Source organism: Meleagris gallopavo, chromosome 3 (genome assembly GCF_000146605.3).
Source record: "Meleagris gallopavo isolate NT-WF06-2002-E0010 breed Aviagen turkey brand Nicholas breeding stock chromosome 3, Turkey_5.1, whole genome shotgun sequence".
Lineage (NCBI taxonomy): Eukaryota > Metazoa > Chordata > Aves > Galliformes > Phasianidae > Meleagris > Meleagris gallopavo.
The window spans coordinates 10,281,163-10,298,507 of record NC_015013.2 but is presented as its reverse complement, the minus strand read 5'-3'; the positions used below and the strand labels follow the sequence as shown (position 1 = coordinate 10,298,507).

The window sequence follows — 17,345 nt, the reverse complement described above, 5'->3', positions numbered from 1 at the left end:
CCTTCCTCTCTTTATTTCAAGGTGCATACATGTCAAATTTACACCTCTCCACCTAACGACTTGCTGACAATGTGCAAATGAGCAAAGCTCTTCAGCCCATACAGTAGCCTGAGCATTTGAAACAGTACACATTTGTTACTGCTGCTCTGCACTCCACTTATTAGACCCATCATGCTAACACGGCTATGTTAGTCCATGTTCTATTTTATATCACACCTAATATGACATATGCTGGCTACCAAGTCAGTAAGCAAAATTTAAGGCACATTTTTAGATCTGTGCTTTGATTACAAGCTCCTTGGAACTGCAATTCTTCCCAAATGTCTGGCAAACATTTTGCATGCACATTTTGTTTACTTTCACAAACATTTTTGGCAGAAGGCAAAACATCCTGTGTAGTTTTTCAGTTCTTACACTCTTTCTGATCTCACAGTTCTATTATCAAAATTACAGTTGTCTAAGTTGAATAAGTCATCAATTTTTTATGAAACAACACAAAACAAGCTTACAGCACATAAGGGATGCGACAACAAGAACTACCATGACTGTGTGAGAACGATCAACTATAAAGTGATCTGTATTTTTAAAGTGCCAGTGTTAAATACATAAAATGAAAGAGAAGGCGAGTGATTCAAAGTGAATTGAAAACAAAACAAAAGCTAGAGAGAGAAATGGACTCAATCTTCCCAAATTCACAATGAAAGACTGGAAGTAAACTGTCTCCTCCTACCATAAAACGAAGAAAACTGTAGTCTGTACCCAAACCTTCTTAAATTCATTACCACACAGAGACAATACATTTCTTAAATACAGTATCAGATGCTGTTATTCTTTAGGCCAACACTGAAAATAGAGAACTTTGATTCAGAGAACCTTCTTTCATATCTCTTCACATCATTTTGACAAAGAGTGCCATAGGCCACGATAAGTTGGTTGCTTCACCACAGAATGAGCAAACTACAACTTCTTACACTGCTGTTTCAATCATTACACTGTCATTCTTTCTCCTCAGTTGCTAGTTGATGTCCAAAGTCCACTTCCACTGTTGTAAAAGCACAGATGCTGACTGCTCAAACAGCCTTATTTTCATTCCTCGCAAGCAATGACCACCAAGTAAAATGATACCTTAAGATTTCCATAAAAATGGAAATTATGACAATAAATAAGTTTTGTGATGACCTGATCAGTAACTTATTAAAAAAAACAACGTTTTTATTTAATGTGACAAAGAGTGACAACATACCATATTCTAAATCTTGCACCTTTAAAACAGCAATTTGGTCAACCAGTTGCTAATTAGGTTCCATTAAATGTGAATACAGTATTACATTTAAATTACCTCAGCCAGACAACTAACAAAGACTAAGAAACACTAATCTGGAATCAGACACGTGGCCAATATCATTAAAATGCCCAAGTAAGTCTTCTACTGTGTCACATTCAGAGTGCAGCTTCTCAGCGGTTTGCCAGGAGCTGCTGTCCTTCATTGCCTTATAATGCCACCTGATAATGGCCTGTAATGCTTCTCACGATGAATTCAAGTGCTCTGGAGAAAGGGCTCACAAAAATGTGCATTTCCAGCTATCTGCAAGCAGATACTATGCCTTCAGCTCCTTTGGTTTTAATAATGTTCCCTTTGGAAAGTGAATCAGTTGAAGACTGTTCCAATAAAACAGGAAGTCAGAGTCTAGACATGGCATAAACCACTCTCTATACAGTTTGTGACAACGTCCTTGTTTTTCTTTCTTCCACGTTTTTTTTCCAAATACCATACAGTGAAGGCAGTTTGATTTTATCCATATTCTTACTGTAAACATTAAGAAATATTCCAAGGACAACCAGTAAGCCTGACCACACGTATCTGAAGGGGAGAGAAAGGAGAGAAAAGAGGTTACCATTAGCACTTCATACTGAACAATATTTATAATATACAGATAAAAATAAAAATCCTAAATTAATGAGAGAAGAAGTTAAGAAAAAAAAACCACCACAAAATACAACAAGAAACAAGTTGATGGATTTGGAGAAAGAATTTCCTTGAATCTCCATTACTGCTGTGCTCCAATCGTTCCTTTACTTGTACTGAATGAGCAGTTTATTAATGTGGCTTCATAGTTAAAAAATAACAAGATTAACTGTTCTTTCTTATATGAAGAAAGTAGACCGGAGAGGTTTTAATACATTTTCCTTGTCTATATTTAGGAGAGCCATTCTCTCTATCACTGGCCTAAAACATGCACTCATTCAGTGTCTTACGTCTGCACTTCCTAATGCACACTTCTTGTTTAAGCCCTGTTATTTTAAGCCTCAACATTTTTACCTGGAATAAATTCCATCTGGGCATTTAGCTCTATGCTTTGTTCTTAAGTGTCATATTTGCACATAGTAATAAAATTAAATTATGTTTTGTTTCAAATTAGAATTTAAATCATTGCAGTATCTCTGCTGCATTTTTTCCAAGGACAAAAAACTCTTCACTGAGATTTAAATCAGGGAAGAATTCAAAGCCCCAGAAATTTTCATTTTAATTTTCTCCCCGGATAGGAGGGTCTTCCACTTGTTAAGAAGGGCTAGCTAAGAATTCAAGCTTGTGCTCAGAAAAGGTGTAATACTGAAGAAAGGCCTGCCTTTAGCCAAACCTTCCTGGAGAAAAGTACCTGAGCAATTCAGTAAGTATCATAAATCCCAGATATTACGTATTTCTTAAAAAGCAACAACCAAAAATGCCAACACATGGAACAGTTTATCTTCCAGACCTTTAGGAAAATGGAAACTATTTTCTCTACCATGATTAGCATCAAGACAGAATCTACAACAGACTGTCAACATTGTAGAAGATATAGAACAAAAACCATTGAAGCCTGAATATGATTAACTACTGTCGTTATAAATCCATGATCAACTTTCTTTTAATAAAATACATAAAAATACACTTAAAACTATAAATACTTACTGGAATGTGAATGGCTTTGCAAAGAACAAAAAAGAAAGCACAATTGTCATTGCTTTTCTTCCTGTTGTTACTGCAGAGGAAAACAAAATTATTTCTTTAAGAATCCACTGACAGCGTAAGAATATAAGACAGCCTCTGACATTAGTAGACACCCTTACTACATTGTTAGGGATCTGGCCACACTCACTGTCATCCTTGGTGCAAAGGCAAACTGTAGATGCACCTCTCCAGTATAAAATAACTCTAGAATCATGAATCAGTACAAGGGGAAATGGTTTCAAACTTAGCAAGGATAAGTTTAGGTTGGATGTAAGGAAAAAGACTCTACAATAAAGGCTGTGAGGCACTGGAGCAGGCTGCCCAGGTGGATGCCCCTGGCTCTAAGCAACCAAATCTAGCTGTGGATGCCCCTATTCATTGCAAGGGAATTGGACTAGATGACCTTTAAAGGGCCCTTCCAACTCTAGCAAGGATTATATGATTCTATGTTATGCAAAACAAGCACACCATCCAAATGGTGTCATCTATAGTCCCAGAATCTGAAGCACAGAAATTCCCAGAACAAGACTTGGTGTTTAACAGCTTCTCTCTAATCAATTCATAGTATCTGAAAGCAATGGACAATCCCTGCAAGTAACTGATCAGGTGAACTAAAACCATTGGTCTGTTAAAGCTGAAAGAAGTGGATTCAGACCCAACAGGACTTGGACACTCCAAATCTCTCACCATTCTCATGTGACTTTATCACGGTCCTGTGGTTTAGACAGTTGCTTTGGGCTTTATTTCTAAGTGGAATGAGACCAGCCATACTGTAATTCTTTTGAAGTTAATGCAATTTCAGTTATATAGCAGTGCAGAGAAATGTAACTTTGGCTAGCAATCTAGAAGACCGAGGATGCCTGACTTCAATGACTATGCATTAGTAAGCTTTCCTAAAATACTTAAAAGGCCTTCTTCCACATGTGATCTCATCACTAGCAAAGACAAGGTTGTAGGAAAAGTTGGGAACACAATTCTGCTAGCAAAACAGGTGGGAACTGTTCGGCTTACTCTCTAACTATAACTTTCGACAGTTATTTGCAATGCCAAAGCTATATGCTGTGATTAAGAATGAAACATTGCTAGTAAACTGCATACTTGAAAACATACATCATTTATCACTGAAACGTGCAAACAGTAAATGAGTAAAGGTATTATGAAAACCTTGAAAAACATTAACAGTGCAGCCAGGTGTGCAAATTCAGCTATGAAGGGCCAGAGAAGGTGTTACATGACAGCATAGGCTTTCATTTGTTAAAGAATCTTGTACAATTGCCTGTACCAGTAGAAAAACAATTTTCTTTAGCAGCAGAAAATATTTCAATGACCACAAAGTACTTTTTGCTATAACAGACAAAAAATCTTCTCATGACTACAGCCACATTAGTATTAACATAACATCATGACAAAAAAAACAAACAAACAAACAATAACTATAGATGTATTCTCATGCTTTGTTTTTTTTTTGTCCACTAAAGCAAGTTTCATCCCCCACAAGCTTCTCCCACTGAATTTTTTCTCTTAAAAGCATACATAGTCCTGGAAGAAACAGCCTTCATCATTGCTTTATCTGCCCCAACCTCAATTTCTATATATTTTAAGAAATTTATGCACATCAAATAGAATGATTTTGTGGTACATGAAAAATTAAACGCGAATGAAAAAAAAAATTGAGTTTTAATTAGAAAACAGTTTACAGATGAATAATTTAAAAAATGGTTAAATTCAGTTTTTCTAATCATGATTACTTCTGTTCTTTCAAATCAGTTATTAATTAAAATATTTATGTAACCATTTCCTTCTAAATTAAGTGCCTTTTCTTCTTTTTCCTGATTAAGTCTGATAATTTCTCATTCTGCTAATAGAAATACAATTTTCATTAAACTCCATCACCCCACTCTCTCCAATAAGGGGGAGGGTTGACAGGGGGACAGTAATGAATGCAGTTGTTCTTCCAAGGCACAATAAACCTTTTCACATTGCTAAGGCCAACACAGAAAGGGTTCAAGTGTTAGGATTGTCAAGGTTAGACACAAGGAAATCTGGGAAGATTTTGCTATTCCACAGCACTCTTAAGCAATTTTTACCACAGGTAGGTACTTCTTCTAAAATTTTTTAAGAGCTGCTTTAACACATGAACCAAGCCTCTTATCTGGGCCAACTTCCAGCCATTAGATGCACTAAACTTCAATAAAAACAAATACTGTAGTGCTACAGAGAAGAATTAATAGAAAATCAGAGCATGCAATTTTCAGGCCAGAAAATAACTGGATGTATGTTCCTCTCCACTAATGCAAATGAAGTAGAGCGTTACCTGACAGAAACCAGCTTTTGGGGGGAGAGGGAGGAGAGCAAAGCAGTTCCATGGCATCTTGCTACACCTCCCCACCCCAGTCCCTTGTGACTGATGTTTGAAGTTTTAAGAAAAGGTAACCTGAGGAAGGAATGATCCTGATGTAACCATTCTTATAGAATGCTGTAACAATTACACATGCAACAAGAGAAGCTAGATAGGCTAAGGCCAATTTTTTGGAAAAATTCACACTTCACACAGGTGATTTTGTAAATTTGGAAGCAGCAGTGCTGTTCAGGCAAACAATTCACTATTCCAGCAGCTGCACATAATAAAGAACAGTAATTTCAGGGGTAGTCTGAAAGCAGACATACAGAAAGATGCTGAAAAACAATCAAGCTCCTTAAGACTTTTCCTACAGTGTTGTGAGATACATTAAAAATGTTAACACTACAATTAACTACTGCTAAAATTAACAGCAAGGTCATTTCTGTTTATCTTGATGGTTGAGGATATTCCAACATGTAAACACTTCAGCTGACTGTTTACAAACACACTGTGATACAAGTTGAAAACACTCATTCACTTGCAATAGCCACATCATTTTGCTGTAGCTTTGCTACACTCAGGTAGCAGCATCTCATGCTAAAATTTGTCAAAACTTCACAGAGACAGATGCAACACACAACAGACTTAATGCGAACAATTTCTGTTATTTGTCTTATCAGCAGTTTCTTTGATTTAACTACATACTGTTCCTCCTTTAAGGATCTTGGGTAGACAAAGTTATCAATAAGCTCAATTCTTTCTAGGAAGCAATACAGTTGGCCTTCAAAACGGAGTACGTTTAACACTTTTCATTGCTTCTAAGGCATACATCAACTAACATATTAATAAAGACCACGTACAACTAGATGACATTACTTGTCAGTGCAGTGCTGAGACTGGTACTAGCTGTCTACTCACTCATACAGAGCCTGACAATTTTAACTATTAAGATTTCAGTCTCTCTACGTGACTTTTCCAGATGACTGATTACTCAAGATGAAGGTTATGCCCAGTTATAGATGGGCTAAGAGTCAAGTCTGACTACCTATGGAGATTGAAAATCCGTAATGGTTGTGACTGCCTCTCATTTCAAGTCCACTTTTTCCTCAGCAACTGGGATACATACCTGGGGATTGTCAGCACAGATAGGTCTGACTTGCATTTACTCACAGAAAAATACTCAAGTCAGAGCATCACATCACAACTTTTTAATTGCACTGTTAATTGAACTGTTGCAAGAACAGGCACAATGGCATTTAGTGACTTTCTTAACTTGGAGAGGATTACAGCAGCCTTTAACATACCTGAGAGATTCAATTTGTTATACATACACACGCAGCTAGTCACACTGGTGACTGGGAAAAATGTTTTCAATATATTACTGATACTTTACATTTGTACTTCACATCTTTTTTTCTTGACATAGTTGATATATGTTGCACTAAGATTCAACAGAAAATACAACTGTTTCTATTTTGGGGCCAGTTGCTGTGTAAGCCTAAAAGAAGAACCAAAAGGCTAGACTGTCTGCTTCTGCCATTAACATTACAGTCCAGGAGAAGTCGGTTTAGTTTACATCTTAACTTCCAAAACAAATACTCTTTATTGCATTCCATTTAATAAAAAACTGAATAAACTGTCGCAAGAGTCAGAATTTGTTCCACTTGAGTTTATTTTGAACTGACTTTTAGTGTATACTTAACATTGCTACAGCAGCATTCCATTAAAAATGTGTGGATATGCACAAAATCTTCAGAGAAATCCTTCATACCTTTCCTAACAATGTTTTTTGTTGGAAATCTCCAGAAATTCTATGCTTAAGGTGCCTGCCATGCCTTACTTGAATATGTTTTTCTTCCATGTTTCAAGTAACACTCATCTTTTCCTTATATCTTGGCTGCGTTCCTCCTTTTAGAATAGTGCTGTTTCTGTATTAAAACATAGCATAAGCCACCTGCACAATGCTACTTAATATGCTCTGCTATGTTGAAACTGCAGCAGGAAAAGGAGGAGGAAGTTCCCAAATATACACCAGAAATAAGCCTTCTAAACAAACCAACATCATCAGCACAAACAAGAGAAAAAAAGGCCAGAGAAACAACAATTCTCAGAAGCTGTCCTAAATAACAAAATACTTCAAGTTTTTATCCCAAAAGCAGCAAAGACATCATTTGTTCATACCTGTTACGGCCAGAAGGGCACCAAAGATTTTAATCAAAGCTAGAACAAAGGATATGCCAAAATATCCAGTCAGGGAGAAAAGGAATGCATAACCATAAGTCTGAATTGGATGCTGCAATAACAACAAAAGCCTGTTAGGAAAATGTAAAACAAACCCTGAGGTATTAAAAAAAATGACAAAACTACAGACTTTAATCAACTGCTTGAACAATAATAAGCTGTTCAAGAATGCATTCATGCAAATATCCTTATTTAATTTTAGTTAAATAACGGAAGAATAATTATGAAATTATAGGCTTATAAGTTTGGTCTTGTAATTTCATTGTTTTTGTTTTTTAAACATTATCATATTATCTTATACAATAAAGACTGTAACAACATACTTAACGCATGAAATATACAACTCAACCAGGTTACACGATGAAAGCATAACATTAGAGAAGTGGTGAGATTTTCTAAACTATACAGAGCAACGTTTTCTATTGAGGTTATTTGCAAAAAAAAAAAAAATAATAAAATAAATAAAAAAATTTTTACACCTACCTGTGAGCAAAATGCTACTGCAGGGCTTAATCCACTAGTGCAAGTTAATCCAAATAAAATATACAGAAAACCTATTGAGTAAGAGTACAAAACCTACAAGAGTTTAAAAGAAAACAATTACCAGGTGATATCATATTAATAGGGTCATATCTTTGAAGGCATTTTATTTTCTACTTTAGTATTTTCAGTTTCTGAGATGGATTTGTAGTGTTTGAAGATATTTTTACTAGTTACTCCTGTAACAGCTTATGTATAAAGAAAAATGAATAATAAGCATTCATCTTTCTTCCTACCCACAACAACATGAAAAATTTTTGTAAGCTGGACAGTTAGTATCCTGAAGTCAGTGCTGACTGAAATCCTCCACGTTCAGGATTTCACAGTCCAAACAAAGCTTCTGAAAACTATATAATTAGCTTGAATAATATGCCAAAGACAGATAGATTTCTGCTATTTATTGTACGCATTAAGAAGCTTTTTACATTAAATGTGCATTTAATCACCATGAGCTGCCACAGTCACTTCAGCTCACCTACACTACACTGCATAATAGCTATGGGATACCAAATCTTGACCTAAGATTAGCTCTGGCCAAGTTCAGAAGCTGGAGCTGCCCTTCTATACACACACTGGTGTGGAGGGAAGCAACTGCTGTTAGTGGCCCTTTCCCTCAAGAAAGGCAGATAACAAACAAAACTATTTCACGTGTTACTAAGTAGAAAACACTGACTTAGCACACTTTCAAAACTCAGTGTCAATTATGGACATGCTTCTTCTGGCAAGGGCTTTATCAGTTGTTTCCTTGTTGCAGTATCTCAATTATTTGCAAAAGTAAGCATACTAACAACTGATAATGCCACGAGATGAAACACTTGCCACTCCTCTACAGTAAATGAGAATCAGTATATGTCTCAATAGCAGAACTACTTTCAACTTCTTAAAAAACAGACTGATATTCAGAGCTCTAATTCTGCACAGTGTTTTTACACACAAAAGTCAGGCTCTAATTCTTTGCCTTTGCAACCATCCAGCTTTTTCCCCAGATTTATGATCTTACTTCTCAGAACAGGGACTCAACAACACGTAGCTAGTTCCTCATAAGGAAGTGGGAAATCAGTTTTCCTTAGAATCAAATATAAGGCAAAATCAGACATAGTAACTGCTCTTCTGGAAAATGATTTTTATCTACAAGAATCTTTTCTCTTTTCATAACTGCTTAATCAAGAGTGAGCTCCAACTTCTGCAAGAGATCCCATGGATGATGCATTCCTTCACTACCCAACTGTATTTTGGGATCATTGCTCATTAAACCTGCTCCCTGAGAGGACCTCTTAATCCTCACTCATGATCTCAAGTCTAGAAAGATAATTTCTGAAATTGTTTGCATTTCTGCACTGAATTCTCTGAAAAGAATCCAAGAATGCAGTATCTAGGCTCAAACAAACAAAGCCTTTAATGATCTTAATCACTATGCTGATTTTCTACAAGTGGAAGAAAATGCCAAGACAACATCTGTTCATCTAATACAGAATGAAAAGCAAAGTTCTGGCCCCCAACACAAGAAGGACATTGAGATGTTGGAGCAGGTCCAAAGGAGGGGCACGAAGATGATCAGAGGGCTGGAGAAACTCCACTATGAAGACAAGCTGAGAGAGCTGGGGCTCTTCAGCCTGGAGAAGTCTACAGGGGGACTGTTACAGTGGCCTTCCAGTACCTGAATGGAGCCTACAAGAAAGCTGAAGAGGAACTTTTTATAAGGGTATATAGAGACAGGATAAGGGAAAATGGCTTTAAACTGAAAGAGGGTAGATTTACACTAGATATTAGTAATAAATTCTTTACAGTGAGGGTAGTAAGACTCTGAACTCACTGCCTATAGAAAATGCTCCCTCCTTGGAAGCATTCAAGGCCAGGCAGGATGGGGCTTTGAGCATCCTGGTTTAGAGGGAGTGCCCCTGTCTAAAGCAGGGGGTTAGAACTACATGATCTTAAGTGTCCCTTCCAACCCAAGCCATTCTGCGATTCTGTGGTTTTTGTAGCTCCAATATACATTTGAAATTGGATACAGAAAACAGCACTTGAATAAAAAGCCTCCATAAGAGAAAAAAAACGAACAAAAGAACCCTAACCAAACAACCCTACAAAAAAAATAGAAAAGCAACTAGAAAAAAAACAAGGATGCATACCCAAAAAGTAACTGTTCACATATCAAAGAAAAGCAGATATAATTTCTTGTTTTGTCATTGCATACATTGTCTATGACAAAACATGTTTCAAAATTGCAAAGGATGCTAATTCTGTATTAATTCAGCCTTTATCCTGCCCAGATAACAATATTAGTCGGATTATTTAAATAATCTTGAAATTTGTGACAGACTACTAAATGAGAAACTAATATTTACCATTTCTGAATTAGAACCATTGTGCAACTTCATAGCTTTTTCCTGTACATTTCCTATAACTGCATCTGCACAGAGTGCAAGGGATATCAGGATCACACCTAATAAAAGAAAAACAAAAACCTGTTAAGAATATTTATTATCAAATCAGAGCAGTGATAAAAATCACTCCATAGTTATCCTGAAAAAGCTCAGAAATAGCAAACCAGCAATACAGTAATAAAAAAATACCATATCAAATCCATATCTGATAAGCTCAAAGAGGGAAGATTTAGGTTGGATGTCAGGGGGAAGTTCTTTCCTATGAGAGCGGTGAGGTGCTGGAACAGGCTGCCCAGAGAGGTTGTGGATGTCCCATCCCTGGAGGTGATCAAGGCCAGGTTGGATGGGGCCCTGGGCAACCTGGTCTAGTATTAAATGTGGAGGTTGGTGGCCCTGCCTGTGGTAAGGGCTTGAAACTTGATCATCCCTGAGGTTCCTTCCAATCCAAGCCGTTCTATGATTCTATGTTATCTCCAAATATCAGCAAATTTCATTATACTAATGGAAGTTTTAACAAATCTGTATATCAGTGTCCACTCCCACTCCTCCCAACAGCCAAGTTCCAAGCCCTGTCTGCCTCTAGGCTTGATAGGAGTATCTGGTTATTGCTATAAAAAAAGCAAGCTCTAATTTTCTTGTAGTAAAAACAGTGAAAGTATATCAGCTGCATTTATTTAGGTATTTTTTTAATAAATAATCAAATAACATTCCTTTCAGAAGTTAGCCCTATATTATTTCCCCTGAAAAAAGGCAATGTTAGATGTAGTGATAAGAAAAATGCAAGAGGATTCACTGTGAAAATCCTTCATTGCTGAAATATCCCATTTTTAAAAAGTACTGTTCAGGTATGGACCCTGTGGTTTAATGCTTTATACCTGGTCACAACAAAGTTATTACAGAATCAAAACTGGCATCAGCTTTCCAGTCTGCAAAAGACTAAACTGTATCTGACATTATAGTCTAAAATGGAGAAATTTGCACAGAAGTATTTTTTCTTGCTATAAATAACAGGTAATTTCCATTTATACCTGCAATGACAGATCTGTGGAAGTTTCAGTAGCATCAATGTTTCAAGATTGTCTCCTTGGGCACATTTTTCTCCTCTACTTTCTCTTCTGGACATTCTCTATTATTTGTAACTGTTTAGGTTATCTACCTCTCTAATTTAGTAATGGTAGGAAATTTTTTGAGCTCTTATTACCAGCTCTACGTTGAAAAATATATTTATTCCTTAGTTACAAATATGTACAAATATGTACCTGTTCTGGCAGAAGATAGTTTTTGTTTCCTTTGTTGAACTCTTTCATGTCTAAAGAAAACCTTTTATGACCCAGCAATACTGAGGCTGGAACTCAATAGCAGGAAAACAAAACAAAACAAGAAAATAAACAACTTGTAAAATTCTTGAGGGTGTGACACGGGCAAAACTTACATTTGCTCATGCTTTATTTTAGTATTTGTACTGGACAAAGACTATGCATTCTACTGAGTGTAAATAAAACAAAACAGACAAAAAGGAATACAAAAAGGTGAGCAGTAGAATTTTGAATTACCTTATTAAGGGAAGACCCAGAGTTTTGAATTCAAGTCTACATTCTATTTTCATAGAACTGATGTCCTACAAATCATAGTGCTCTCAAGTTCAATGTATACAAAATCATTTGAGATGTATGAAAGAAACTGATAGACAACACTGTTTATTCTCTGAAGGTTTAGAAGCAGTTGTCTAGAACTGCTGTAAAAGTAGAATGTCTCTGTATTCAGAGAATACTAGACTATAATCACATGCGTATCACCTTCTTACACCCAAAATAAGTATATTTTGTCTAAGTGGCCACCCAATTGCACCACAAACACATGAATGCACAGCAGGTTATATAATCGAGTGATTTATTAAAAAAAGAAAGTCTTCCATTACCAGTAGCACTAAAATTGTCACACTACCTAACACATAAGCAAGGCAAAAAATATAGTTCAAATACCACCTTTCCATTTGACCATCAACAACACCAGATGAAATAATGTTCTCTTAGAATAAAAAGCCTTTATTTAAAATGATATTTATCAAATAAATTTTATTTATATTATTAATAAAAGTTATTAATATTTTTATGAATAGAACTTATAAATTGATGCTTTCACTGTTGAGAAATAAAAGTTCCGCAGTGAACATTTCTAATAATGGTTACTGTCATTAATCTCAGAATTGTAAAGGAAGAATACACTAAAAACTGATTATTTGATTATTCAAATGTACTTCAAAAATCAGCAGTAATCCAAACACTGACCAGGTACATAAAATGCATTTTAGGAATAACCAATTCTCCCCTGTCATTTGCAACAGATTTTCAATTAAGTTTTTAAACATAAGAATGTTTTACTTATTTCTGATTTCATGTAACGTGCAAAAATGTACAGTGCCTACACTCTAAGAGTGAAATCATCAATAAATACAATGGTTCTGAAATGTAACAAGACTGAAAGGTTGAACTGGAAAAGACAGACTTTTGCAATTTTAAAATCCTCGGACTAAATTTTTATCCTATTTATTGTAAGGCATTCACAGGGAAGTAAATATTTCTTGAGAACAAGTATGTGGTATTTCAACACAACGGGTGGTTATTTTCCTAAGCTTTAAGACCCTAAAAAACTAAGGCTTGGAGTAAATATCTCTACTACCACAGATACATATCTGCCAGTACAAAGACAGAAAAAAAACCCTGTATTTTCAGTAGGATACATGAGGCACTACACCAAGAACTCTTAAAACTTTTATGGAATGCTTACAGTAGGAAAAGTCTGCATTTTATTATACTCCAAAAATCTATCTTTACCTGTCAAGTTGAAGTTTGGTGCAACTGTGCTGTCAGCTAAGGTAAACCATATTAATCCAAGACTCATACATAGGGCAGCAGACACATCTGCAATGTTGTAACGTTTTCCTGCAAAAGCAATAAAAACAACATGAATGAGACTCTATTACTCTCAGCATTCTGTGTTTACCCTGTCAGCAGACTAGAAGGCAAAGGAAAAACTGTTTAGTCGTCCTTCACTTCAACAGAAGACTTAGTGCTCCAGCCTTTAGTGACTGAAATCAGTTTCTTCTATAGCAGCAGTTCCTAAAGCAGAGAAGGATCTTAACAGACTATTATCTGATTCTTGTGATCGATATTAATTTTACTCCTTAGACACACCCTCCCTAACAAATCACCATCTGAGCATATTCAGGAGAACCTGGATATTTTCTTAATTTTTCTCTTATTCAAGAGACTTCGACTGCCCTTATTGTTCAGAGAAAAGTCATTCCCAAACACCAACAGGCAATTTGGGAACTTTTAAAACCCAACTGCCTTCTAGTTTGAGAGGATGTAAAGTGGAAGTGGAAAAAGAGAGCAGGCAAATAAAAAAATACATATTGTTGCTTGGATAAAAACTATCCAACAATTTTTTGCTGGCCTGGAGCACTATACAAGCTCAGTCTATTGCAACTATAACATCAAAAACTAACAGAATGCATAACTATTGACAGTGCTCCATAACATTTTCATATGCAGAACTTAACTGACTCAGTGAATCCTTGTATACCAAAGAAACATTAACTTTATTATAATATACTTAAACCTACTAACTCCAGAAACACTGAAATTTATTCACATAACTATAGTCTTTATCCACTGTACTCCAGATCCCTTTTACTGTTCTTCAGACACAAACAATGATTTTGGGATTAGCCAGAGATGACTGAAGTCAGATATACATCCAACTAAATCCTTTCACTTTGAACAATAAATATGATACAACTTACAAATTAAGGTTTTCAAACAAAAAGGATTTCTTCACAAATCATTAAATCCTAGTTTAGTTTTTTTTTCCATACCAGCACTGAAAATGCTTCATTTATGAAGTGTTTTTGTTTAGAAAAAGTAATATTGATTTTAAAGGTCTTCGTAAAACAGAAATTTTGCAAGTAACCCATACAACTTTTTTTTTTAAACAACCTTCTCTGAGAAGATGCCTCAGAAATTTACATTTTACCTCCTATAGGAGAAATGGTACCTGTTCCTCTCTAGTCAGTGGGATTTAGCAAAGTACAGGATTCCGAACACGACTGCAACCTAAAAGATAAATAAATAAGAAAGCAGCAAGACCAACACTTACCTTGTATAAAAACCCCGCCTACCATAACTGGAATCAGTTTACAGCACTTGAAGATGACTTGAGTGGGGTAATTAAGATATCCTAAAGAGGTATTTGACAAGCCCATTGTTCCCACTGTTAAAAAGGCTATTATCATGTAGGTTTTGCCAGGAATTCTACAAAATATAAACATAAGAATGTTGGCATTGCAGATGCAACTAGAGGAGACTTAGCTTAGAAAATTTATATAAAGGAATGTATTCATAATAGAACTTGATCATTTTTTTCACTCATTTTTGTTCCATACCAGAAATTTTAAAATGCACATAAAAGACTGGTTTCAAATTTTTGCTTTCAATTACTGCCACTACATTTTGTTCAAACGGAAGACACAAACTTGATGGCTCAAAGTGTCCAAACAAGAATGTTTTAACCTCCTTCTGAGAAAGTATATCAAACAAGAAAACAAGACAAAGGCTCTAGGTTTTTTGTCAAGGAAACACAAAAGGTCAGTACACCTAGATAACCTGAATCTTAGTCTTTTCATTGTCACCGTGTCAGTTTGTCTAAGTTTTCATATTAACACTGATGGCCTAAGAAAGAACGTAGAAAAAGTACCAGTGAAAAACTCAACAGAAATAAGAGGGAATTCAGATGCTATAAAAGATCTTCCTTGAATATTTTCAGGTTTGTTCTTTTCAATTTGATGAAATGATCATCTGATAACAGATGATCCAGCACTAACTTTTACCAATCACTGGGTTCACTTGGTAATTTTTCAGAATTAACTGTTGTGCATCTGTTCTACTATTTCTTATGCATACTCAAAGTCACACTCAAAGTCACAGTTAGCAACATAAGGAGATGTCTTGTGGTAACGCTGTCTGATCCATAACTCATTATATGATGTAGGCATACTCATTAACAAATAATTCCTATAATAAAATTTAAGAGTGAATATGGACTAAAAACTAGGAAACAGATTTTTAATGTCTGCAAGAAGTTGCCTGGATTATATAAAACAAAAAGTAAAAATATATGGAGGAGCTACATTTCCAACTTAACTTACATACCAGGGCAAGGACTATAACCAATACCAAATATTTTGGAAATGAAAACATAAACACCAGTTAACACAGTGTCTAGCAGGTAACTACACATTATCTGATGCATGCCTGAAAGCCACCTACCTTGAAATGTTCTCAGTTATACTTGTTATAAAATAATACTGTTACCTAAAATCAGTATGCATGAAGTCAGCCAACGATGACTACTTCTAAGCAACAATGCTTATTCTCAACTAGGAAATAATGTTCTAATGGACTTTTAACATTTGCATACATGACAGCCTCTATCCAAGCTTCCAGAATGCTTCAATGTGCAAATTGCAGAGGCTGTACTTGGGCAGGGAGCCACAGAACAGCCACAGATTCATATCAATATATCCCATATGCTTAGGATTCAAGATTGCAACAATCTCGGGGGTTTAATGCAGTTAAGTGCACTTGGGATATTCCAGACACAACAGTACCAAGCAGCACAGTCAGTCTGTATCAATTCACTTTCAGATTGAAAAAGCTCCACAAATGGGACAAAGCAACAGTACAAGACCATTTACAGGCCTGAATTCTAAGTGGATGCTTACAAAATATTTTTTAACACTACCCTTTAAGTTCAGATGGTTTTTTATCATGAATCTACTAACAATGCCTCAACACATTCACAATGATGCAACAGAAGATAAATTCATCATAAGCATCAAAATGTTTTTTTTTTTGACTGATAGCACGCAAAATGTTTGGAAAAAAACACATACCTTCTCCTTTTGTCCTGAATCAACTGCAATTCTATTAGTCCAAAAACGGAATAAAATCCAAATTGCACTAAAGTGAGGTACCAACCAAAAGGTTTAAAACCTTCCACTGAAAATATCAATTCCTATAAAAACAAAACCCCACCAAGGTCACATACATACACCAAAACATTATGTTCAAAATATTTTTTTCCTTCATGTACATGCAAATCCAGCCCTTGCTAGAATTAACTAGAATTCACTTGTCACGCACAACTTGCACAGTACTGAAGAAGACAATTAGTTTCTCCTAAATGCAATAAAAAAAATGTACTGCTGGTTTAAATCTACTGAAATTAATGGATCATTCATCAGAGGGATACACTTGATCCATGGATATTTAGCTCAAATTACAGATGGTTTTCAGTCTGCTTTCCAGTTCATTTACTTGAGCAGATTCTTTTTAGCAAGATTTTGTAAATAGCTCAAAATAAATTAAATACATATTTCCACTAAGACACATTTAGTAGTAATTCTCATCACTTTGGATCATGGAACTAAAATTCTGACTGCCTAAATTAAACAGAACTTGTAAGCTTGCCAATTTGTGGGCTGCAGGGACATTTAAAACTGGAACAATTTGCAATGGAAAAACACAAGCATTGCATAAAGAATTGCATGTGTGTCAGTTATAGGTAGATAGGGCAGCAAGAACAACAGTTAAAAAAAAAGCTGCTTAATATTTTCCCTATTGAGATTCTGCTTTTATTTATTGATAACTGTCTAACTTTGGAAGTTTGATAGTAACTTTTTCACTTAAACAATCTTCTTAGGTGTTTTGGAAAGCCACACCAAGAACATGATTTGAGACCTTTTCAGTCATTGCTTTATTGAGAAGACTCAGCTGAGCTTCCAAAA

General features: G+C 35.5%; 1 protein-coding gene across 6 annotated transcripts in view; it reads right to left on the bottom strand.

The window, feature by feature from the left end:
• Positions 1–462: 462 nt before the first annotated feature.
• Positions 463–17,345, bottom strand: part of SLC35B3 (solute carrier family 35 member B3) — a 21,495-nt gene continuing 4,612 nt past the window's right edge. For 2 of the 6 annotated variants that reach the window (XM_010708370.3, XM_010708369.3), the window contains exons 3-10: positions 16,452–16,573; positions 14,657–14,811; positions 13,333–13,440; positions 10,460–10,557; positions 8,058–8,150; positions 7,515–7,626; positions 2,954–3,023; positions 463–1,861 (exon numbers count right to left, since the gene is read on the bottom strand). In XM_010708370.3, the coding sequence (XP_010706672.1) occupies positions 1,711–1,861; positions 2,954–3,023; positions 7,515–7,626; positions 8,058–8,150; positions 10,460–10,557; positions 13,333–13,440; positions 14,657–14,811; positions 16,452–16,573 (909 nt within the window). In that variant the 3' untranslated portion in view covers positions 463–1,710. The other 4 variants (XM_031552756.1, XM_019613754.2, XR_002112985.2 and 1 more) reach the window with 3 other exon arrangements.